This window comes from Megalops cyprinoides, chromosome 17, assembly GCF_013368585.1.
Source record: "Megalops cyprinoides isolate fMegCyp1 chromosome 17, fMegCyp1.pri, whole genome shotgun sequence".
NCBI lineage: Eukaryota > Metazoa > Chordata > Actinopteri > Elopiformes > Megalopidae > Megalops > Megalops cyprinoides.
This window is the reverse complement of record NC_050599.1, coordinates 25,069,864-25,093,821: the sequence shown is the minus strand read 5'-3', so window position 1 is coordinate 25,093,821 and position 23,958 is coordinate 25,069,864. Positions and strand designations below refer to the sequence as shown.

The window sequence follows — 23,958 nt, the reverse complement described above, 5'->3', positions numbered from 1 at the left end:
CCGCAGCTGTTTTCTGAAATGCCTCGCAGTCCACTGACAGCTGTGGTGGGATTCCCTAAGCTGACGGGTTATATTTAGGGTTTCAGATTGATTTTTGTGCTGTCGTTTTATTTTTGGCATTTTGTCGGAGAGAGAGGGGGTGGACTGCTCCCCCCCTAACCCCCAACCCTGACAGCAATTTTCGCAAAGCCATCATCAGCCCCATTTAAAAACAAAAAAAGAAAAAGTGTGCTGGAGCGACAGACATCTCACCCAGAGTCAGAAATCTCAGCTGCTTTCACACCAAGATAAATGAAGCATGATGCCTATGGTCCCTGAGAACGCCTGCCTGAACCAGAAAAAGAGGTGTTAAAGAATGAGCTCACAAAGTTCTTCTGAAATTCATTTATTAATTAAAAGTACTCAGTAGCGTTCAAGCATTTTTAAAGCAGCACAGTAGCCTCCAGGGCTTAATGCCTGCTGATTGTCACTTCAGGAGTAGATGTATTTTTTTTTAACAACAGTCGACCTCTGCCATTAGATACTAGAGTCAACATGCTGGGTATAAAGCCTGTTTTAGTCTTCCTGTCATTGTTTGTCTGGTCCATTGTTCTTTTTCTTCCTTCCGTGTGGAGGCTATTTTTTAACACCGTTGTTTGATTTCACTCGTTTGGCATACCTAATGTATCAACATGTTTAAAATTTAACTTGTTAAACTTACCAAAGCCTCCTAGTCTCCCGTTTTAATAGAGACTTTCAGCATTCTTTAAGATCTGTTTGATCGCAGTATTACATTGGGGAAGCATTCCTCAGCAAAAATGGAGCCTGTTTAGTATACCTGTTACCTGTTCATTTCCTCAAGAAATGGCAGCTCATCCGCTCGCCTAAAGCTGGATTTTTACTGCAAGGGCTATGTTGAAATTTCTCTAGGTACAGCACTGTTTTACCGTGATTTAGGCTTGTGTGCCTTAGGTCTGTAGTCCAGTGCCATAAACCTGCAAGCTCACAGCATCAGCAGCTGCACGCAGTGCACGGTTGCAAAAGCAGCACAGATCAGCGCAGATGCACGTGCACCGGCATGCAGCCCAGCTTTTTTTTAATAATAATAAAAAAAAGCAAGGTTGTGGAGGAGGTTCTGGGAGAAGCTGGAAGTGAATCGTATCACTGCATCGTTGTTCAGGGTTCCTCCACCTTGTTCGTCCTTCACCTGAACCAGATGAGAGAGAGAGAGAGAGAGAGAGAGCAAGTGCATAGTGGCTTTAATCTAGACTTTAGGAGGTGCTGTAGCCCCAGGGGAGGGCTAGCACCTGCCCCTGGCTGTAAAGAATGTAGCTCTCCTACCGTAATGGATTCCAGCTCCCAAATACAACATTTTCACTTCAGCTCTGATGCTGTCTTGAGGGATTGTGGGATTTATTTTCCTAACCTTCTTTGGTTAATGGCACATGTACGGTGACCCGCATCAGCTGAATTGTCTCCGAATGAAACCTGAGATTTGGGTCTGAATGTGTGTTAATTTAGCCGGTCCGGAAAGTGGGCGTGAGTCTTCCCCATCCAGCGCCTCTCCCATTAGGACATACTTCCACAGCGGCTCCATCTGAATCACCATTAACCCCAGCTGATTGCATCGATCGCGCTTTCATTGAGAGGGAGTTTTTCTCCCGTCGGCGTCTAAAGATAAACCCTCATCCATTGGCCAAGCTGGAAGGGCAGATGAAGGTGTTTTTTCCCACTTTTTTTCTGTCTTATCAAGTTTTTGCAGTCCCTAGTCTACCGAAGCAAGAGTTGCCCACAGACACAAAGCTTGTGTGTGTCATTGATTTGGTTAGTTATTGTTGGACACAGATTCTACCACCAAGTTAAAACAACATTTTGATCTTGTGCTATAAAATCCAGGTTGCTCCCTGACCGCAGTCACCCAGGCCATTGTGAAGGGCTCTTCTCTCTTTGATGGACACAGTCCCTTTAGTAGGCTTCAGTAAGGAGAAATGAATATATATGTGAATGTATTATACGTCCCTGCAGCTGTTTTTGCTAATGTGGCTGGGAGAACAATAGAGGTTTATGTTTTGCTGAAGCGGCGTTCCACCTTGGCGGGGGGGGGGATGGGGCTTGTGAAGCCAAGGCTGAGGGCTAACCCGCCCCTCCAGGTAACAGTCCGTCCACATAGCTTCCCTGCTGAAAACATTTGCGCTCCTCTCCAGCACTGGTTGCCAGGGACCCGGCGTTTAACTGTAAGAAGGCTGCCTGTTCAGTGCACGTATTCAGCCCTTTGTGTTAAATGGGTCCATGAGAGCACTTGAGCGTCAGGAGTGATGCTTAGGAGAGATTTCGCATGATCGGAATTGGACCCAGTTTCGGAAAATTAACCTCCCCCTCTCTCTCATGTGTTCTGCTCAGATAATCTGGAGTGCCATCATAGCGTATCTGATATGCAAAGTTTTTTTTTTTTTTATCCCTACCATTAAAATACATTAATATGTGATGTAATAAACAAAGTTTTGTAATTTTTTTGTAGTGAACATCCAGCATAATCAAGAAAGCAGAAACATGCTGCTGCTTGTGCTTTTTAAAAGAGGGAAGCGCTTTCTTTTTCCTGTTTTCTTACTGTTCAAACATTATAGGATTGATTGTCATCATCTTATTGTTGTTTTTTTTTCTTTTTGTTATACCTCATTTAGCCCTTAATAGCTCATTTAGAACGTGAACTAAATCCTTTGAAAGAGGGCTGTCCTCGTGGCCTGGATTTCCGCCTGTCTTATTTAGCCTGTTCCCCTGAGCATTCGCTCCGCCTAACCCTTAATGCCGCGAGCCGGCCCCGGTCTCGCATCGCTGTCCCTTCCGGTTTCCCTGGCGACGTGCGCTCGGTGCGCGACGTGACACGGCAGCCGCTGCCAGCTGTCCCCGCCCTCCCCCGCGAAAGCCGTCACATTTGTCACGTCGTCTTAGCGTTACTGACAGCGCTCCCTGGGCTCCCGGACGGCTCAGCCAGCTAAGGCACTAGCTCCGTGCAGGCTGAGCCCTGCGGCACGGACCCGGGGTGCAGCCCGGGCTCTGCAGCTGTGACCAGGACTTCGTAGTGCCAGAGTGTAGCCGGCTTTGTTCCGCTGCAGTAGGCGGGGTTTCATTCAGCCGCAGTCCTCTCATCTTGCCGCTGTATAGCGGCTCACGTGGCACCTGCAAGTCGCTCACCTGTCCTCCAATCGGTGTTGCGTTGCACTGCACTCTGGGACTTGTAGTTGGGGAAAATAGCTGTGGTCTGTGTGTAAGTACATTGGAGGATTGCCTTTGTCACAGTTCAGCACTCCTGTGCAAGCACAAGAGATGTGAAAAGAGGCAAGACTACTGTAGTCCAAGTGGAAATTCCATATTGGTTTTAAAGGGGGGAGAAGCTAAAAATAAAATACAACAAGTATAGACAAGTATAGAGAAGACTTCCTCGGAGCACTTTGGATCATTTCGAAAAGGGTGCAGGCCTACGTGGTGCAGCTGTCCTTTCGAAATGCACTTTATCTTTCGCTACCCACCTCTCTCTCTCTGACCACGCTACCTCTTCCTGGTTCCTGTTACTGAAGCCGGGTTTAAAGGGCACGTCGGTCTGTTCTCCAAACCACGATCAACATCATATACGGCTGGTCTTGACACGCTTTTCTGGTGTTTTCTGGGAAGAGAAATTCAGCGAGCTCTGAGCACGCACCATGTCAGCGGCTTATTCATAAACGCTCTGCACGGATTCCGGGTGTTTCTAAAAGCATTAAGCTGTATCCCATGCATCGCTTCAGCGCTTTTCTAATTCACTCAGCGTTTGAATGACAGATGCGCTGGCCACTTAATTAGATTGTTGTTGTTGGTGGTGATGCATTTTGAATTGCTCCTCCCCACGGGGAGCTGAATGTTTTTATTTTATTTTTTCCGCCTTCTTCAGCCGAGCGGCGGCCGCGCGCTGCACTCGGCCCCGGGCCGCCTCGTTAGCGGAGGGCTGCCATCTCGATTTGCAGGGTGAGGGAGCCGCTCTCTGGCGCGTTGGACAAGCGGACACAGTTGTCAGAGGCATTACGCTGTACGCGTGGAGGGTTTAGCTGCGCTCTCGGGGCTTCGCGGTCACACAGCGTTGGGGGGGGAAAAAAAGCGGAAAGGTTGGCCCGCGCGCTGTGGAAGGATCGGGTGCCGTGGAGGTTTGAGGTCGAGTGTGCGCGTTCAGGGTTCATTTGCGTCTCTGGGTCCGGCTTCCTGTCAGGGCAGTCTCCCTGAATGAGACTGTGTTTGTGTGTTGTGTGAGCATATGTCATATGCACTGAGAGAGAAGGAGTGTGTGTGTGTGTGTGTGTGTGTGTGTGTGCGGGTGTGTACGTGTGAGTGCATGTAGGGTGTATGTCTGTATGTGTGTGTATGTAGGGGGTGTGTGTCTGTTGGATGTTTTTGTGTGTGTGTGTGTGTGTGTGTGTACGTGTGAGTGCATGTAGGGTGTATCTGTATGTGTGTGTATGTAGGGGGGGTTTGTGTGTTTGTGTGTGTGTGTGTATATGTGTGTGTGTGCGTGTGTGTGTGCGCGCGCTCGTGTGCATCACCTCTTGGTGACCCTGTGATAAGTGAAACTATAAACACAGCCTGGCTTGTCGGCCGCCCCATGCTGTCAGTCCTTATTGATGTAATGAATGAAATGTGTGCGCGCTGTGTATAAAACGGCGTCGGCCTCCAGTGTTTACCGCGCCATTTAGGCCTGGAAAAAGCTTTCCGCTCAGGCTTCGCAGCGGGTCTCCGGCCCGGCGTAATTTGATCAAAGAGGCAGAGCTCACAGGGCTCAAAGGGCTACAGTGGCTCTCTTGTCCCGCGATGGCTGCAGTCAGATAAATCGCTCAGAGAAGAGCAGCGGAGAGCACAAAGAACGGCAGTGTTCTCAGCCCCAGTTTGCTTTTCTTCCCCCTCCTTTCACCCCTCTGCTGCTGTTGTGCTGCATTCGCAGCCCTAATGAGCTCCTTAATTGGACTAATAAACAGTCCAGCATGGAAGTCTACCACTGAAAAACTAGCACTCGTTCAGCTCCAGCACTCAAAGAATAATTAGACCTACTTGGAAAGTCACAGAAGACAATATTAGTACTTCTGTCTTGACTTGGAGTTAAAGGCTTCAGTGTGACTACAGTTTACTGTGTAAAGTGGGGGCGGGGCAGGGGTTATGGTGCTATCAGACTGTCTGTAACGTCGTCCTCCATAAACCCTCTGGAGCCCTGCCGCGGCTCTTGGCCCCGCCGACTCTCCGGCAGCACATAAGAGGTCACTCCACTGCGGCGGCGTCTGGGGCGATGGAGAATTGATGGCGTCTGATACGCGAGCCAAGCGCACATTTGGGCTGATGAGATGATCAAATCTCCATTTGCGGCAGGTTGGTTTCCCTCCCCGAGCGGTGCGGTCCCGCGGACGCCCCCCCCCCTCCCCCCCCCACGCCGCAGCGTCACGGGGGCGCAACGCGGCCTCCCCAAATCTCCCAGCATCTGTTCGCTTCATATGCTGAACCTTCTTTTCATGCCAAGGGGCTGGCCAAGCACTCGGCGCTGGTGAGTGTTCATTACAGCTACTTCTCCGAGCACCCGCACTCGCTGAATAATTAGACCTACTTGGAGAGTAATAGAAGGCAATATTGGGAGTTATTGCTTGACTTGGAAGTTTTAAAAGCTGCGTCTGTCACAAGAAGCTGTTGGGTGAAAGCGCTGTCAGTCACGCAGGGAGCTGATACCTGGCTTCTGATGATTTATTGGTTTTAAGCCATGTTATTTATAAAACGACTCCTGATATGCTGGAAAAACGTTCCTGGTTGCTCCTGTTTGAAGTTTTGCGCGCTGCTGGCTAGGGCTGGGTATTGGCACAGATGCCCCGATTTGATTCGATTACAATTCACAAGCTAACGATTCGATTCAATCCGATTCGATTTGATTCTGATCTGATATTGATTTGATAGGAATGAGATATGAAATACTATATACAGTAGCTCTAAAGCAGCGTTTCTCAAACCTCTCCTGGAGTACCCCCTGCCCTGCATGTTTTAGATCTCTCCCTGCTCCAACACAGCTGATTCAAATGATCCACTCGTTATGAACTCCTGAAGCTGCTTAATAACAATCTGATCATTTGAATCAGCTGTGTTGGAGCAGGGAGAGATCTAAAACCTGCAGGGCAGGGGGTACTCCAGGAGAGGTTTGAGAAACGCTGCTCTAAAGGGTCCACACATTTGCAAATGCAGAATCACTGGAAATAAATTGTGAAAACCAATAAAGAAAAGGACAAAGGCTTGATTACCAAAATCTTTTTATTTGAGGAACACATGGGTATAGTTCCCGAGAGAGGCAGTCTCACTGATCAACCTGGTAAATGTGTCCTCGTGGTCCTCAACAGAGGCAAAAGGAAGGGTCTTGGAAACGAGGGTCCGGGGCAGACGCAACATACAACTTTTCCTTCAAGTTTGCATATCTTCAGAGATTAGACAAGCACATTGGAATCATTTTACAGCATCATCAACACACCACATACACACATTTTAATCATAATGTATCCTAATCTGCTGTCACTCAAGATAAATTTAACCCTTTCCTGCGTACGGTGACACCAGTGTGATGTGCCGTTTCGCATGTATGCCAAAACCGGTGCGATTAGAACACAAGATTGGAAAAATTCTAGCTAATTTTAGCTTTCAGGAAACGGTGATTTAGCATTAAAAAAATATAGCAAATGCGGTGGTGAGAAGCTTAACAGCGCTAAAGAAAACATAACAAACCATGTAACGTAACATGCGCACTACATAGCATAAAATAAGTTACATGCGAAAGGGTTAATGGATGATCGTTGTTTTCCTGAACGTACCTGAACCTCAAGTCATTGTGCGCGGCACGTTTGAGATCCTTAATAGCAGTGGAATCACCGTTGCAGTGACGCATCTCCTCGAGAGTGCAAAGGGGCAATCACAGATAAAGCAGGGGAGGTCTCCTCGGACATCGCCAGTGTAGCTGATTTCGCTGGACGTTTAGCTTTAGCGGTGTCCTCTGCCGCTGTTATGTCTGCCTCTGTGAGATTGCAGAGATCCTTTTCGCTCCGGCGGGCCTCGGTGTGAAAGCGGCGCAGCCGAGATAGCTGGCTGCTGCTCTAGGAATCTCTCCAGCATATCCAGCGCGCTGTTCCGCCTGGTCACTACGTCCATTTTCAGTTTGTGGCAGAGCAGGTTCAGCAACGCTTCTTTCTCTTTCAAAACGTAACTCGGTGCTCCTGTGAAAGAACGTGACAGTACGCCTGACCAAGCGCGGAATGGCTGGAAGCTTCGGTGCAGCTTCTGAGGCCAGGTTCAGAGGGTGTAAGCGAAACACCCGACATGGAGCAGCTCCATCATCTCCGCTGCGCGGACAGTGTTCGCAGCGTTAACACAATGACCGGATCCTCATCAGTGAGGCCCCATTTGTCCAAGGCCTCTGACAGCAACTGGGATATGTTTGCCCCTGTGTGGCTGATATGCATGGCCCTGGTCTGCAGCACGTTTGACACGGGAACCCAGTCATCACCCTATGTAGTGACAGTCAATTGTGATATAGGAGTCTTGACTCCTTGAAGTCCACCCATCCCATGTGAGAGCCGCCCTATCCGCTGATTGTAGGGATAGAGAAATGCTTTTCTTTAGCTTCCCGTACAGCCGCGGGATTATGACTTCACTCATCTGTTTACGGCCTGGGATGGCATAGCGTGGCTCCAGCACATTGAGCCTGTTACAGAATCCCTCGTTTTCCGCAACGCTATAGGGCCGTATGTCTTTGCAAATGAAAATCGCAATTGATTCGGTGATATTTTATGCACGAGGTGAGTTGTGAGGAATTTTGTTTGAAAACGCCATCTCGATTATCCGCTGCCCGTCTGGTTGTGGGGTTAGCACCAGCACATCCGGGTGATGTCTTGTTAAATGGCTACGTAGGTTTGTTGTGTTACCGCTGTATGTCACCTCAGAGTTGCAAATCTTATATATTGCTTTGCTTTTATCTGCAGTGCCAGTGTCAAGCTTATGGAATCCAAAGTGGTTCCACACGTCAGCTTTCATGCGGGAAGGCGATAGGGAGCTTGCATTAGCCAGGGTGAACACTGAGAGGTTGCATCACAGTAAAAAAAAATTGATGTAACAGGTTTTCCTCTGTGTTCACAGGTCGTTAAACATTAAAAGTTAAACGAGAGCAACATCTAATGGGGGGGGGCTAGCAATTGAATTGCCTTTAATTCGATAGTTAGGTTATGGCAGAGCCCATCTATTTAATTCTCTGGCTGTGTTTAACCACTGCGGAAATGAACCTTAAAAACCAGAAAAAAATGCATTTAAGCCTAAAAGATGGATCCATAAATTTTACAGATCGATATCGAATCGGACAAATTTTATAAAACGATTAATCTTTCATTTTTGCACACCCCTACTACCAGCAGAAGCTTGTTTTACACATCTGCGGTTGAAGTGTGCTTCACAGCTCATTGACTTTGACACCTGTACAGGATGAATCATATTCGTTGCTTATTTTTAGACAAAGTTGGGTTATTCATTTTTAACTGTGACATCACTCAGAAATCCCCACAGCGGCAGAACAACTCCAGCCATGGCCCAGCCAAGCAGTGCTTTCACTGTGCCTGTTTTTCACCAAAGTTTCATTTTGGTGATCAGTTCATTTTTTCTCTCATTCTAATATCTTATTGTGTCAGTGTTCTCTCGGGCGGGCAGGTGATCTGTGGCGGAGCGTGCGTAACATTCCAGCATGTCTCGCCCGTGTCCGCTCTCGCAGTCTCGAGCGCTCGTGCAGATGTTATCTCCCCCGCGACAAGACGCGGCTCTGAGTAGGAGTAACGCTTCCTGTGCGCTACCCTCTGTAAGCGGCGGTCGGAGCCATGGCGATGTCGCCCGGCCCTCATCAGTGGCGATGACAGGAGACGCTGTTGGTAAGAGGCAGCTGGACCGGTCTCAGAGGCTTCTGGAAACTTCGGAGTTTCCCAGACCAGAGAGCTGTCTTCTGGGGAGGAGGAGGGGAGAGCAGAGGAGGAAGGGGGTGGGGGGGGGGTGGGGGTTGTGTCTGTTCCGGTCTCAAAAAATTGTGCATCACTTGGACCAAATCCAAAGTAAAAAAAAAAAACAAAGGAATCAGCTGAAATTTTTGGCCGAGGGGGTTGTCATACAGCCAGAGGAACGGGAGCAAGGCCTTGATGGATTGTGACCTGGTTTAATGGGATGTGATGGCAGGTAGTTTATTCGTGAATCCCCGGGAGACCGGCTGTAAAACAGACAAAGGAGGGCGGCACAGGTCTTGCCGGAACTTCCTCCCTCCCACTCCCACACCCCAGGTTTGAAACCAGGGTCGTTCCTCATTCCGAAAACAAAAGTCAGAAAAGTGCTCAGCCCAAATCCGGAGGTATTTGTGTAAAAAAAAAAAAAGGAAGCAAGCAGTTTAAGCAGAAATATACGGATGGCGATCCAAGTCTGCAGTATGGTGTGCCAGTTGGGATTCGTGAATTTTGGCCTCGGCATCTGGCCAGCCGGTGGAGGTGTAAGTGACTAACGCACACTAACATACCCATAGTGCTGCTCTCAAAGTGCCTGTCAGTACATTCTCTACCATTTAACGTGTGTCCGATTGCACAGAACCTTGAAATTTCATTAAGCCTCCTGGAAAAGGTCCGTAGGTAATTGTTGGAAAATTAACTCTGAGTGAAAGTGCGTAGCTGGCGGCCAACGGGGCCGCTTTATGAACACTTGGTATATCCAACCACAACAGCTTCCCCGGGTCCGTGAAAGGACCCGAGGTGCGCCTTTTTAATGGAGTGAGATTCGTTTCCTCATCTGCTCCTCCCGTGAGAGCAGTGCCATTACGCGTAGCCGATAGCTGCTGTCGTGTGGTCCCGGGCTGTGGGCTGGCAGCAGGTGGGAGAACAGATGTCCCCGCGCTGGCTGTGTGTACAGCAGCGGAGGAACGCGTCGTGGGAGCGCCGGGCCTGCTTTGATTAGGCTTATTTGTCCTCCTCCTCATGCCCTGAGAAGGTGGGGCACGTTAGGAACATGTGTATTTTTAGCGTGAGCTGCAGCCATGCGGTGCTCGTAAGCAGTAGGCCGTGTAGGCCTGAGTGTGACCTCTGCGCTGTGCTGTTCAAGCAGTTCATGCAAAACGCCTGTCTCAGCCCCCACGTGCCCGCCTCTGTGTTTTTACTGTGCGTGTGTGTGTGTGTGTGTGTGTGTGTGTGTGTGTGTGTGTGTGTGTGTGTTTGCTAACGCAGTAGGTTTTTGTCATTGTATCATTTCCAAAATTCTTAAAAACTGCGTTGGACTGGCATTCAGCAGTGACATTCAGCTGCCCGGAATTAGAGACAATGAGGATCCTTATTACAGGAATAGTGTTCAGCAATGCCCAGAATTACAGACAGCAAGGGTCCCTTTTTAGACGTGGCGGAAGACGATTGCCCAACTGTGTTAAACCAGGCATCCTCATTGGTTCTTTGTGTGAAGTAATGGGTGAAAAAACCACATGCGTTCATTAGCATAATGAGGGAATGGGACAAGTGTGAGTAATGCCCTTAAAAAATAAAGGCAGGGAACAAGCAGAGAATGAAAAGGGAAATTTATGCAAAGCCTGTTTGTGTCTCATTTACTGTGAGCTGATATCGCTGATAGCGCATTAATTACACTGAGGGGCCACTGTTTGCTATCGAGTAATGAGCAGTTTGCCTGAAGTTTTTTCTGCTCATAATTGGAAAATGAAGCATTTGAAAGCAGTTTGAGCGGCGCTGCTTTTGGTAGCATGAAGGATGGCGTCTGTGTGCTTCCGTGGAGCGGTGTGGAACTAACCGTGTAACTGCACGGGCCTCTTTATCTGCCTAATTCAGCCTGGCTTTCCCTGCATTTGGAACTGGGGAAGTAGATGCCGCTTCAAAAACTCCTGCAGGGGATTTTCAATCAAACTTTAAGAAATACAACTTTGAGGAAAGAAAATTGACCTACTTTTTCCCCTTCAATATATAACGTTTCTGTAACAATCCAACTTTTCTGTGTGTGCTGCATTGGGCTGTGGGGTTTATGTCATCCTTTTCTGAAAGGTTTGAGAGTGTGAAAGGTTTGTGTCTGTTAAGAAGCTGACTAACGCTTCTTACAAAAAAGTGATCAGAAGGGGCAAAACTTTGGGGAAAAATGTCTTTTAAAAAGCAAAAAAAAAAAACAAAACAAAACAAAAGCCAGCCTGAGCACACAGCTAAACTGCTGAAACAGTGCTGCTAAACAGGTCCCTGGCACCCGCCACACAGCTGTATGTACTATGCCCTGGCACCCGCCAAACAGCTGTATGTACTATGCCCTGGCACCCGCCACACAGCTGTATGTACTATGCCCTGGCACCCTCCACACAGCTGTATGTACTACGCCCTGGCACCCGCCACACAGCTGTATGTACTACGCCCTGGCACCCGCCAAACAGCTGTATGTACTATGCCCTGGCACCCGCCACACAGCTGTATGTACTATGCACTGGCACCCGCCACACAGCTGTATGTACTATGCCCTAGCACCCGCCACACAGCTGTATGTACTATGCCGAGCTGAAGCTTCTTAACCAACGGCTGGCTCACACAATGACAACGCCACGTGAGATGATTAAAGACAATGCCAATTACAATTGGGCAGTTATACCGTTGGAGAATGCAGTGATTAAAGTGAGCTCAGTTACTGAAAAGTAGCAACTGAAATAGAAGGATCCTTATCAACATGAACATTTAGAGTAAGGCTCTCCTCCAGAGTCTTAACATAAGAGCGTATGCGTGGCTCTTTAATGTGCGTTAGAGGGAGCAGCACAGTGAGTGTAGGCATGCGGTGGTGGGAAGATTGACATTTGTGATCAGGCACTCGGCTGGTCTCCAATACTATAGTGATGATCAGCAGGACAGAGGACTGCAGTAGCAATCCCAGATCTTGGGGAAACACATGCATGTACCTCCATTGAGAGGGAGTTGCTTTATGTCTGCATCTCTTACACTCTGTGTTGGACACGTGCGGCACCAGCATTTTACCCAATCAGATGCTTCTCAGCAGAAGTGTAGTGTGGCTATTTCTTCAGGTGAGAATGTGCGAATGAAATGGCACCACGGCTGCTGCGACTGTTGGGTGACATTTTCATTGCATTACGCCCGTCTTTTCTCTGCGGGCAGAGTGAGCCATGGCACCTTGCCCGCACAGTTTGTTTGGTCAGTCGCTGTGGAACATTTCAGTAAGCGACTCCTGCAAAAAGGAGACGGAGCGAGAGAGAGAGAGAGAGAGAAAGAGAGAGAGAGGCAGATGGAGAAAGGAGAGGAGTTGGCGTGCTCTGCCTGCTTGCTCAGTACTGACTGTGCTTGGAAAAACAGGAGCGATGAACAATGGCTGTCATCAGTGCTCTGCCAGCTCGATGTCCCTGTTGCTGCGTCTCCCGGTGGGCCCGTCAGAGCGGCCCGTGACCTTGACGAGGCTCGAGGTCGCCCCTCTCCGAACGTCACGCCGGAGCCCTCAGCGCGGAGAAACCCAACTCTGCCGCCGCTAATTACGTGTGAAGGACGCCAGCGAAAGAGGAGACGAGAGCCGCTCTTGCGCCGCTGATGTCAGAAATGAACCCCCGTCCCCACTCCCGTGAGCTCCTTAATGCACCGGAGATGAAGTGGTCCATCGACCTGCACATGATTGATTAAGTGACTGATCGCTGTTTAGTAATGCGCTGCCACGGTTCAGCTGTTCCCCGGCGCAGTAATGCGCTCTGAGCTTATCTACTGTACATGACAGATTTCCTAAGCAGCACATTAAAAGCATGGCTCAGATGGGCGCGCGGATATTAACGTGCGGCCCTGCCGCGTTTAATGCCATCTGCAGCCTCAGAATCCCACAGCCCACTACCGGCTGGGGACTTCAGTGGGCTGTTGCTATGAAGTAAGGTTTGTGAAAACAGTGGCACTCTCTAAATAAAATAAATGCATTCTGCTAAATGTGATTATTGAATACGGACATGAATATAACAATGAATAGGAAAGGCTGGAGGTCCTCTGTAGGGCTCATGTTTTTGCAAAGTACCTTCGTTTGTTCTTTGGGAAAGTAAACCCCCTGAAAAGCATTTGGTTGGACATCCAGAGCGGTCATTTTGTCGGGTAAGAACTGTTGAATGACCATTTGTTTGGTGCTGTGCTAACACAACAACTCAGTTACCCCGGCTTATTTTCAAATAGGTATTGACTTCTTCCAGGGAAAAAATCTATCATTTTTGTTGTTTTGATTTTAAGCTCCTTTTCGATGAAATTGAAATGCTAATGGTAACTGAATGCTCAGTTAGTTGTTTGTGTTGTCTAGTCTTGTGGGTCTTGGCTTTGAGTGGGTGTGTCTTGTTTTGAGTGGGAGGGGCCTTGGTTTTGAGTGGGTGTGTCTTGTTTTGAGTGGGAGGGGCCTTGGTTTTGAGTGGGTGTGTCTTGTTTTGAGTGGGAGGGGCCTTGGTTTTGAGTGTGAGGGGATTCGTTCCACACGGAGGCATAAAATCCGCTTTGGTAAGCAGGCCTCACTGGGCATTGTTGAAAAAGCGAAAGCAGTTTCTCATTCCATTATAATAAAGCGCAGCTCTGCAAAATGAATGCCCTGCTTTGTGATTTATTTCCCCAGCACTGGGCCTTCCAATTAAAGTGGGTGTCAGAATGTCCTTTTTTTCCTGGAAGTCGGTTACAATAGCAGAACTCAAGAGTCCTTTTAAGCTCAAAGAGGAAGATTGTACAGAGCAGGATTCTTCTCAGATATAAAACGTTTCCTCTCCACAAAATTGATGGAGATGCATGAGGTGTCTCGGTTCTTCCGTCCTTGGAATAGATGAAGTGCTTCATTATGCCTAATTGAATTGTATTATTTGATGAATGGGATTATTTGTTAAATGGAAACCCAGCTGGTGTGGTCCAGATCTGTCTCGTCTGAGCCGAGCTGGTCGTGTGCGTTTCTGTTGAGGTGTTCCCTGTGCAGGCTGGCGCAGCCTCCAGTTTGCCTCAGAGCCTCAGAGCCCGAGAGCCGCCGCCTGCAGCCGCTGGAGCAGCCCACGCCGCTTTCGTCTGAGCGATAAAGACGCCGCCTTCCCCCCGCCTTGCTCTCCTTTCATTTCCCCCTCCTTTGAAGCGCCTTGTTTAATGTCACATAAACCAGTGTTCCACTTCTTTTCATCCGTGACGTCGGCCGCCCTCCCTGTGTCTTCTGCGTGCGTGTGTGTGTGCGTCTGTGTGCGGGCGTGTGGTCCCCCTTGTTTAGCTTTGTTTTTGTTCCTGTCTGCCGTTCCCACAGAGATTTGCGAGGAGCGTCTCCAGAAAAGGACACATGTATGAATATGGCTCTTCTGATGACTGCGCCCCTGCGGTCCCGGTGCCTCAGGGCCGATCGCGGGGCCTGATTAAATCTGAGGGCGGGGGGGCCCCCGCCTGTCACGGCTGGCACGCCCAGCGCCGGGAGGCACATTCTCTCTGGGCACAGCCCAAAAGCAGCCCCCCCCCCCCGCCAAACTCAAAGGAATTGTTTGCCAGGTTAGGCTTTCCCCTGCAAAACAGGGGCCTGTCTGTTGAAGGGAAAGTACAGGCTCAAGCATGAGATGACCTCTCTGAGAGTGAAAGTTTTCAAGGCCTGCTTTAAATTAGCTGAGCCCTGCCGGGTTTCTCCTGAGGTTCCCACGACCGGCGGCCCATAAGAGCAGGCGCGGTCGTCCCTGCGCGGAACCACTCCTGGGGCTAAACGGACTCCCTGCTGCCTTGGGAGAGGAGTGTGCCGTCTACACAGAGGAGCCTGATTTTTGCATGCTTTCCACTCTACCTGTCTGACGGGCCCGTCTGCATGTCTTTAAGACATATCACTGTGCATATAAAGGATCATGAAGTTATTTGGTCTGGAAGGATGAGACTGAAAAGAGAATGTATCTACACCTAACTCGTAAGATTGACAGTAATGTTGCTTTGCTGACTAGATGTAGCACAACTTAAGGACTGCAAACAGTCTGGTGTGTGTTTGACTTTCCATCAGTTTAGAGCAAACCTCAGTGAAGAGAATGTCTGCTGCGCTCATTGCAACTCGGAGGAAGCGACAGTCGCTCAGAATGCCGTCCAGATCGACTCCAGCGCGCTCATTCAGAGAGGGCGCCATAAAATGGCCAGTTCTGCGCCGATCACTCAGAGCGGCAGAGCTGAAAGAGGAGGAGGGAGGAGGACCGTAGGTGCATCCGTGCGGATACCGGTGTTGATGTCAGGTGTGTGTCGCATCCCGCCGTGCCGTCACCCACGCGGGGACACGCGTGCGAGAGAAAGCCGAGAACGCCGCCCTCCAGCATCTCCTCCACCTGAGCTCTGAAGACAGCAGATGTTTTCCGACCAAACGAATCTGATGCTCTGCCAGGCTCCGGCGATGACGGGGTGTTGACAGAATGAAGCGGCAAGACGCCGGGCCCCACGATGCAATGGGGAGGAGTGGGGGGAATAACGGGGGACCAGCGGGAGAGGACAAATAATAGGCTGAACCGACTCAGGAGGAGGCTTCTGCCTCATCCCAAAAAGGCTCATAGCTGCCGTTTTTTCCCTCCGAATTGCAGTCCGCTTGTGCCGTTTCAGCGGCGGGGTCGTTGCTAATCAGCCCCTGCCTGCTGGGGGGCTCTCAGCAGCACAGGGAGCTCGGCACGAGTTAAAAGCCTTTTCGCAGGTTCATCTTCCTCCACATCGCCCCTGCCTGTGGGCCAGCGCCGCCCACCCCCCCGCTTCTCCGTTACTCATCGCAGCGGACAGGCCCCGCTTCAGACGCCGATATGAGCGTTACTCTCTGTGGCACGCCGGCCTACACGCTGTCATCCGTAACGGCTGTGTCCTGTTTAATGCTGTCACTTTATCAGATGCTGCTTTTTTTCCCCTTCTATGAATAGATGGGTGCGGAAACACCGCTGTAGGGGGATTTTATGGTTTTCCAAAGTATGGTATTTTCAGGGGAGAGCAGCCCACTTCCTGTTTCTTTTTTTTTTTTGAGACCAGAATCTCCAGCCACAGCCGCGTTTGAGATGAACAGTCTTGAAGAAAAGTCTGCAGGCTCAGTGTCAGAGATTGGAAGTAGCTGGAGTAGTTGGAGCCGATGGTGTGCTGTGCCTTGTATTATTTAGACTGCTTTGTGGCTTGTTTCTGCACTGCAATCCATCCCACATTGTGTTACACAAACAAATGTGTCTGAGACCTCCACAAGGGGGGTAGATGTGTTGCGGTAATTTAGTGTACCACAGCAAGTAGAAATTTAGTTGGGACCTCAGCAAGCAGAAAACTTCTCTGTACTCAGCGCTGTGTGTTGTAGTCATGACCACATTCTGAGGTTATTACTGGAATTGACATTATTTAACAGACTGTTTTACATCTCTGTCCAGTTAATGAAACTAGACAGGAGGCTCTCTGTCCGCCTCCATCCTCTGAAGCTGTCAGGTTCACCGCGGACAGTAGAGTTGCATATTTAAAGGCTGCACAAAGGCTGTCATCTTAAAGTGGTCATCTGCACACCATACAATGGTAATTAAGCATGTAGACCCATAGACTCCATTGGTCCTAGAAATCACTTTAAAGCTTGTAGTGAAACCAAGTGTTCTGATTCTCACAGATCCAATCATCGGTGCCTTTTTAAGTTTCCCAAAAGGTATCCAGGTGTGCACATTTGTCTATAGTCATTAGTATGTAAATGAGCCCACAGTCAGGGAAGTCTGACGACTGGTGAAAAGTGGTCAAATGATGTCGGCTTGCAATTTGGTTGCGAGGCTCAGAGGAATGATTGTTCAGAGGACAAAACCCAATAACAGTTGTGTTATTTCTCCCAGCATGTTATTTCTGTTTTGGTTTGGCTCCAGCATAATGTTAAATTTCAGTCATTAGGTTTCTCTTAGTCCAAGGTTAGCATGTAGGGCTCTCCGACAGCAGCGCTGATGAGAGGTAAGCCGACACGGTCTTGCCGCCACTGCAGGGTTTCTTTTTGCCTTATTTCTTTTTTTTTTTAATTTTTCCCATCAGCTATAGGCTGCATTCCAGTCAGTGACTTCAAACGCAAGACGCTGAAGTTAGACATTCAGAGGAAACCGCTCCAGACAAACAGCCAAAACAAACACACGGGGTGCCGGCAGAGGTTGGTAGTCGCGGTTTTGCGCCATGAAATTCGAACCCCCGCTGTTTTCTCCTTTTGTTTCTGTTTGCCGCCGTGTCGGCCCGACGACAAGAGCCGCGGGGCTCTCCCCCAACGCAAGCGTCCCGGGACATCTGCTTGAAATTTGCAGGTGACCGCTTCACAAGCGCTCGGAAGCGGATCTTATGCGGGCCGACGTTAGAATCGCAGCTTTTTAAAAAGGTTGTGTCTGTCGTTGTGTTGTTGTATTACTCCAGGAGAGCTGGTGTAATACTGTCACCTCCTGAGTCTGGTGCTGGCTCACTTTGATCATATTTGGCTGCATTAATTCAAACTAAAATTACACACAAACACCAGGGTCTGGGAGCGGATTCTTTCTTCCCGCAGTCAGAGGACCTCCTTCACTGGCCCCACTCTTCAACAGCATCTAAAAGTTTAAGCATTCTATTGGTTAAAATAAATATCTGGTGTTTCCGGTGACAGCCAAGCTAGATGGAACCCTCTCTCTTCCCCTCCACCACCACTAGGACAAAAGTTCATGTCAATGTCTCTTGTCCAGTATTTTTTTCCATGTTACAGCACATAAATGACGGGGAAGGCAGGGGAGGAAAAAAACAGAGAAATCAGACCAACTAGCAGCTCATGTGGACATTCCATGTCGAGGGCTGCTGGGTAATGATTAGCCAGCCCAGAGGGATAAAACTGCATCAGTTGAGGAAGTGGGATTGACTCCTGCTCTCCCCACAGTATACTGGTTTCAGCAGTCCCAAGCTTGTCGCAGTCAAATCTCCACAGAGTAAGAAGCAGGTCGTAGCTGAGTTCCCATGATCCTCTGTGTCCTTGGCAGGAATGGCTGGCGGGACTCTGGCGTCTGCGGCGTGGGAGCAGCGGGCCCGGAGCGGCGGGGCCGACAGCTGAAGCAGGGCCAGGCCATGCAGCAGGGGCGGCGCCGGCCGACCCACTGAACCACACGACATGGGCGTCAGCGCCTCCAGCTACCCCAACTCCTGCTCCCCTCGCTTTGGGGGGAGCTCGCCGGCTCAGCACACCCTCATAGGTAGGCGCTCGCTTCGTCCGCGCATTCACCTGTGCCCTTTCACCTCTGATTGCACGACTACAGCTGTTCCTGTCCACACACTTGCTCACTGAAGCGCTCAAACACACACACACACCACCCAACATTCACACACACACACACACACACACAGGCACAAACACACACACACACACACACAAACATAAACACACACACATTCTCTCACACACATGCTCACTTAAGCACAAACACACACACATAAATACACACACAAACAGGAAGATGAAACTACAAATATAGCTGCAAGCAGCAATCCCAGGGGCCAAGCAGAAGAATCGGCATCACATGAGCAAGGTAATTTATTGAGGGTACAATACAGAGGGCACAGAAACAGCTGAATTGGCTTCTTCTGTACCTGTCTTGTACACAGTTGTAGTAAATACAATTGTTTGGTTTTTGTGTTGGTGATTTTTTTCTTCTTTTCAGAAATGACAGAAAACCCGAATGCTTGAACGGTTGGCTTGAGCCAGCGGTGTTGTAGGTGTCGGTTTGATTGATTTTGCAGCTTACAGTGCTGTTCTTTCCGCTCGAACACAGCTAAAAAAGCGGCTAGCTCAGCGTCCACGCCCATGTTCTTGCGGATGCTGGGTGGGTGTTGAGTTAGCCGACCCTTTACACACTGTGCCAGGACCCCTCATCTGGAAAGGGTCGTGCTGACACATTTACTCACATATTTATGTGCTTGTATTCTGCACTAAGTGTCTGATTGGTTGTTATCCTGTCAGTCATTTGCCTCTGGGCAGGGGCAGGGAGAAACATTTAGTGATTGTGATTGGACCAGGATTCAGAAAGATTAGCAATGGTCTGACGTAGTACTATTATAACATATTCAAAACTTCAGACTGGAAAGTAAGTCTCTAGGACTGCACATCTGCTAATCTTGTGTTGCCTCATGGTGTTCCATCTCGTTGCATGCTATATAGGGAGCGAAGCTGCTTGTAACTAGACAAGTACTTCACCTAAAAGAGGCAGCATTCTCAGCTACTACCCCCAGGAGTGCGTGTCTGAACAAAGAACAATAGCAAGCAATTACAACAACAATTATGACTGTTGTCATGCATATATACTGTACATAAGGCATAAGGTGCAAGAATCCAGTCAGACAGGCCATCTACATTTAAACGTTAAGTTCAATAGGCAGTCAGTATCATTTCCATGTACATTTACATTCTGTCACTTAGCGGATGCTCGTATGCAAAGCGGCGCTCAACATCATCATTTAACATTACATTCACATTTTTAACATCCAGCAGACGCTTTTATCCAGAGTGACAATGAAGATAGGTGTTACATTTACATTCTGCTGCTGCTTCAGCACAGACACACCCAGTAAATGCCCGGTTCAGTTGGCCAGCTAAGAGGAGAAGCTCTGGCATACCCCAACTCCTGCAACCAGCTGCAGCCGGTAGGTAACCTGTAGAGCCTGGTGCACCTTGGCTGCCGTGATTCGGTTTAGTCATGGCGTGCGTTGTAACAAAATGGCCCCGCGTTTGCTTGAAAGAAAGTAGAAACAGCAATACAACACAGATCAAGCAAAGAACACGCAGACCTCCTCTGAAAAGCACCCTTCCCAATGTGGCCATCTGATGCTCTTACTTTGGGATAAATAAAGTGTATGTGGAACAGATATGCAGTTCAGGCTGCTGATAGCTTAGCCACTAACACAAAGGCACCTCAGCTTGGAGGAGCACACAGTAGTTACGATGAATTCATTGATTACACTCACTTTTTACAGAGTGAAATATTCAGATGCCCAAACTCTGTCAGGGTGCTATCACACTAGAGCTTTTGGTGCGGACCCGAGTCCGCTTGAGCCGTTAGTTCGGTTCATTTTGTTGATGTGAACGCTGTTTTCCGAGCTCGAGTGAGCACCAGGGACCGTACCCGAGTCCTCCAGAAAACGGCGGCCTGTGGTACGGTTCACTTGACTCCAGTGCGGTTCGCATTTGGTGTGAATGCTATCCGATCTAAAACCAGGAAGTAAATGCTATTGATGACGTGTAATTTGTTATTTGCTTGTCGCATCTAAGAACTATTCGTGAAATAACTGCAGGTAGCCGCACTGTTCGCTCATCTTGAGGGTATGCGTGTATCCGCCTTTCTCCGCAAAAATCTCCTTATCCGAGCAGCTCGCATCACTCTGACAGCGGGACGCATTTATGGCATAGTGAAAATGCCGAACACGGTTATTTTGGTGCTGACACCATATTAACAAAAAGATGAATAAGAAAACTAGTGTGCCTTTCCATTTTGCCTCCCTTTTGCGTCGTTGCCTAGCGACATTGGCAAATAAACGCTGCACGTTCCTTACGTGTTGACGACGTAAACGGACCAGGGTTCGCAACCAAGAAATGTAATGTGAACGGAGACCAACGTGGGCAGGGGCAGGGGGGAATCGCCGCACTCGAGTTCGGACCCGCAAAACGGACCAAGTGTGAAAGCGACATAACATCACACTGCTCCTCATATATTGTTTTTTAGTATAAAATACTAAATATGAAATAAAATAGTGGGTCGGCTTTTAACACGGTGTACCTCTGCTGGAAATGTTATATTGTTTTTTCTTCTTCCTGTGTAGAACATTGCAATTATTCATCGCCTGAAATGATTAAATTCCATTTTGAGAGAAAAAGGCCCAGTCTACTGTTCATCATTCCCCAGAGAACAAAAGGTGTTATTGATGACCGCGCTTTATGAGGCTGCGGCAATTCTCTCTTTTTTTTTGGGCTCCCCGGAGAGTGTTTCTACAAAGAAAGATGGATCTGGATTAAATTGTCTTCTGATCTATTAGACGCCACTTTCGGAAGCCTGAGCCACCTCTTGAGATCAAGGGATCATAATAGTCCCATAATATCTGTTCCCTTTTCTTTATAGCCTGGCCTTTCGAGGAGAAGGCTTCATGTCTCTATCTGTCGGGATTTGCCTTGGCTCATTCAGTAAAGATGTCTAAATGAGCCCAGACCCGTGAGCCACTGTTTATTGGTTACGGCACATTCCTGCGTTTTTGCCAAGCGGTTAAGCTTATGTGATAATTGTGAAAGTGTGGGGCTGGGTTGTTTGTAATAAAAATGATTCACACATGGAATGTCATGATGCATAGAGGGAGCACTCAGCTCTAGCTGGCCGGAGTCCAGGTGCCTCTGAGTTCGTGCTGTGCTCACACACACGCGCGCACACACACACACACACACACGCACAAGTGGTCATGCATGCGCACACACACACAGACACAGAGATGCACACGTGAGCGCTCACACCCTCACATACCACGCACACATGCACACCCAATCACTGTGTCAAGATGTACAACACACGGCAGGGTGAAACTGCCCACAATTTTCACCCCTGCCTTCTTTGTCTACCATGAATTGATTGTGGTTCACACAGTACTGCCCTCTCATAGTTTTTAGGGGAAAGTATTAAAGTCTTTATTTGTATTATAGCTGTAAAATGCAGAAATAAAACAGCAAGCATGACATCAAATAGCATCAAAAGCAGGTAAGGTAAGCCTCAAGGTGCAGGGAGAACTAATCACCGCCCTGACTGACCCTGCGCTGTGCTTCCCGCAGGGACCACCTCCTACGCCCAGCAAGGCTATGGCTGCGAGTCCAAGCTCTACAGCCTGGAGCAGGGCCCGGAGAAGCCCCAGGACAAGAAGAAGAAGAGCTCGGGCCTGGCCACGCTCAAGAGGAAATTCATCAAGCGCCGCAAGTCCAGCCGCTCGGCCGACCACGCCCGGCAGATGCGGGAGCTGCTGTCGGGCTGGGACGTGCGCGACGTCAACGCGCTGGTGGAGGAGTACGAGGGCACGGCCGCCCTCAAGGAGCTGAGCCTGCAGGCGGGCCTGGCGCGGCCCGAGGCCCGGACGCTGCGGCGCGACCTGGCGGCGCTGTACGAGCAGCGGCTCTGTGCCGACGCCCAGCTGCTCTTCCAGGGCGCCCGCTTCCCGGTGCACCGCGCCGTGCTGGCCGCCCGCTGCCCGCTCTTCAAGAAGCTGCTGCCGCCCGCCGAGCGCGGCGCCGACATCCTGATGGACGGCGGCGTGGCGGGCGTGGACGCGCCCATGTTCGACGCGCTGCTGCGCTACCTGTACACGGGCGAGCTGGGCGCGGCCGGCGAACGCGCCGACGTCCTGGCGCGGCTGGGCGAGGAGTTCGGCACGCCCAGCCCCCTGGAGGCGGATATGCGCACCCTCTGCGAGCACACCTGCTACTACGACTCGCTGCTCAGCTTCTCGTCCGACGCCGAGCTGGCGGAAGGGGGCGGGGCGGGGGGAGGGTGCGCGGGCGGGGCCTCCGGCCAGGCCCCGCCCCCGGCCGAGGAGGAGCTGCGGGCGCACAAGGCCCTGCTGTCGGCGCGATCGCCCTTCTTCCGGAACCTACTGCAGCGGCGGATCCGCGCGGGCGAGGAGCCCGCCGACCGCGTCCCGCACGCGCCCACCCGCATCGTGCTGGACGAGTCCATCATCCCCAAGAAGTACGCCCGCGTCATCCTGCACTGCATGTACACGGACGCCGTCGACCTCTCCCTCGTGCTGCGCAGCAGCGCCTCCACTGGCAGCCTGGGGGAAGTGCAGGCCCTGGTGGCCGGGAAGGGGAGCATGACCCGCACCGAGGAGGCCATGGAGCTCTACCACATCGCCCTCTTCCTGGAGTTCAGCATGCTGGCCCAAGGTACAAACCCCCCTCCCCACCCTGCAGACACTGTTTACAGTCTAATTAATTTCCAAGCTGTCAGGCTGAGGGATATGTTGGCGAGGTGTGTGTGTATGTGGGGGGGGGGCTGGGGATTGGGGGGTGTCATAGCACATTTAGCTCTTCCTGTGATTAATGCTGGAATTCTACATGTCTAATGGTGCACACGTAGTGAAAGCGATGCTATTCCTCTGCACTTCACCCCTCTGTCTTGCTTTGTGTAATCAGATTTGCAGCTTGCGCTGTTCATTCTTGGTAATTGAATACCGGGTTTTAGATCCTAATGCAGCAAGATGTTTCACATCAATGAGCAAAGCCATTATGAGTGTGTGTTTTTTTCTCACTATATGGAATTGAGGCTGGCTGGAATCGGCCATTTAACACAGGAGGGTTTCAGACGTAATAATTTCCTCCATAATTCATAATGTGAGAAAGAAAGCACTTCAACTCTCGGACGTGTGTAATGCAATATACACACAAGCAAAATTGCCCACTATTTCATTTGTTTAAGAGGAAGGGCAAACAGCAAGTAGAAACGGTAAACACCATCTGAAAGAGGACTTTTCCAAACAGGGTAATGTATCGGTTCATGAAATATATTATTTTATGTAAATATCTCTGACTGTGGAGACGGGGAGGCTGTGAATATATTTAAAGGAAGCGGTCTTCATCTTGGTCTGTTTATTGCGGACCTGCGTAAAATATGGGCCTTTTAGGAGCTGTGTGATATGCCCTTGGAGAATTGGTTATTGGATCTGAGCCCCTTTGTCCAATCATGGCCTCCGTTTTTCCATAGTAGGTGATTGCTCCGGGGTATGAGAATGGATTTTCGACCACTCAGTGCACTCCCTTCATAAAATGGATTATTGGCTGTGCTTAGTGAAGATGAGACATTACCCACCAGTGAGGCTCTTGTGGTCTTGGGTGCAGATGGATTTCGGTGTTAAGTTGTAAAAGACTAATAGTCCCTAAGCTCTCCTCCTGGGCTGGGGGTCTTGTGTGGTGTGATAACGTGCTAAAATCGGTTTCGCCGCT

General features: G+C 49.7%; 1 protein-coding gene across 1 annotated transcript in view; it reads left to right on the top strand.

Annotated features, from left to right (window-relative positions):
• Positions 1–23,958, top strand: part of LOC118791968 (BTB/POZ domain-containing protein 7-like) — a 57,228-nt gene that overhangs the window by 10,595 nt on the left and 22,675 nt on the right. Inside the window, exons 2-3 of the mRNA XM_036549566.1 lie at positions 17,981–18,190; positions 21,799–22,902. Coding sequence (XP_036405459.1) covers positions 18,109–18,190; positions 21,799–22,902 — 1,186 coding nt within the window. The 5' untranslated portion in view covers positions 17,981–18,108. The remainder of the gene's footprint in view (positions 1–17,980; positions 18,191–21,798; positions 22,903–23,958) is intronic.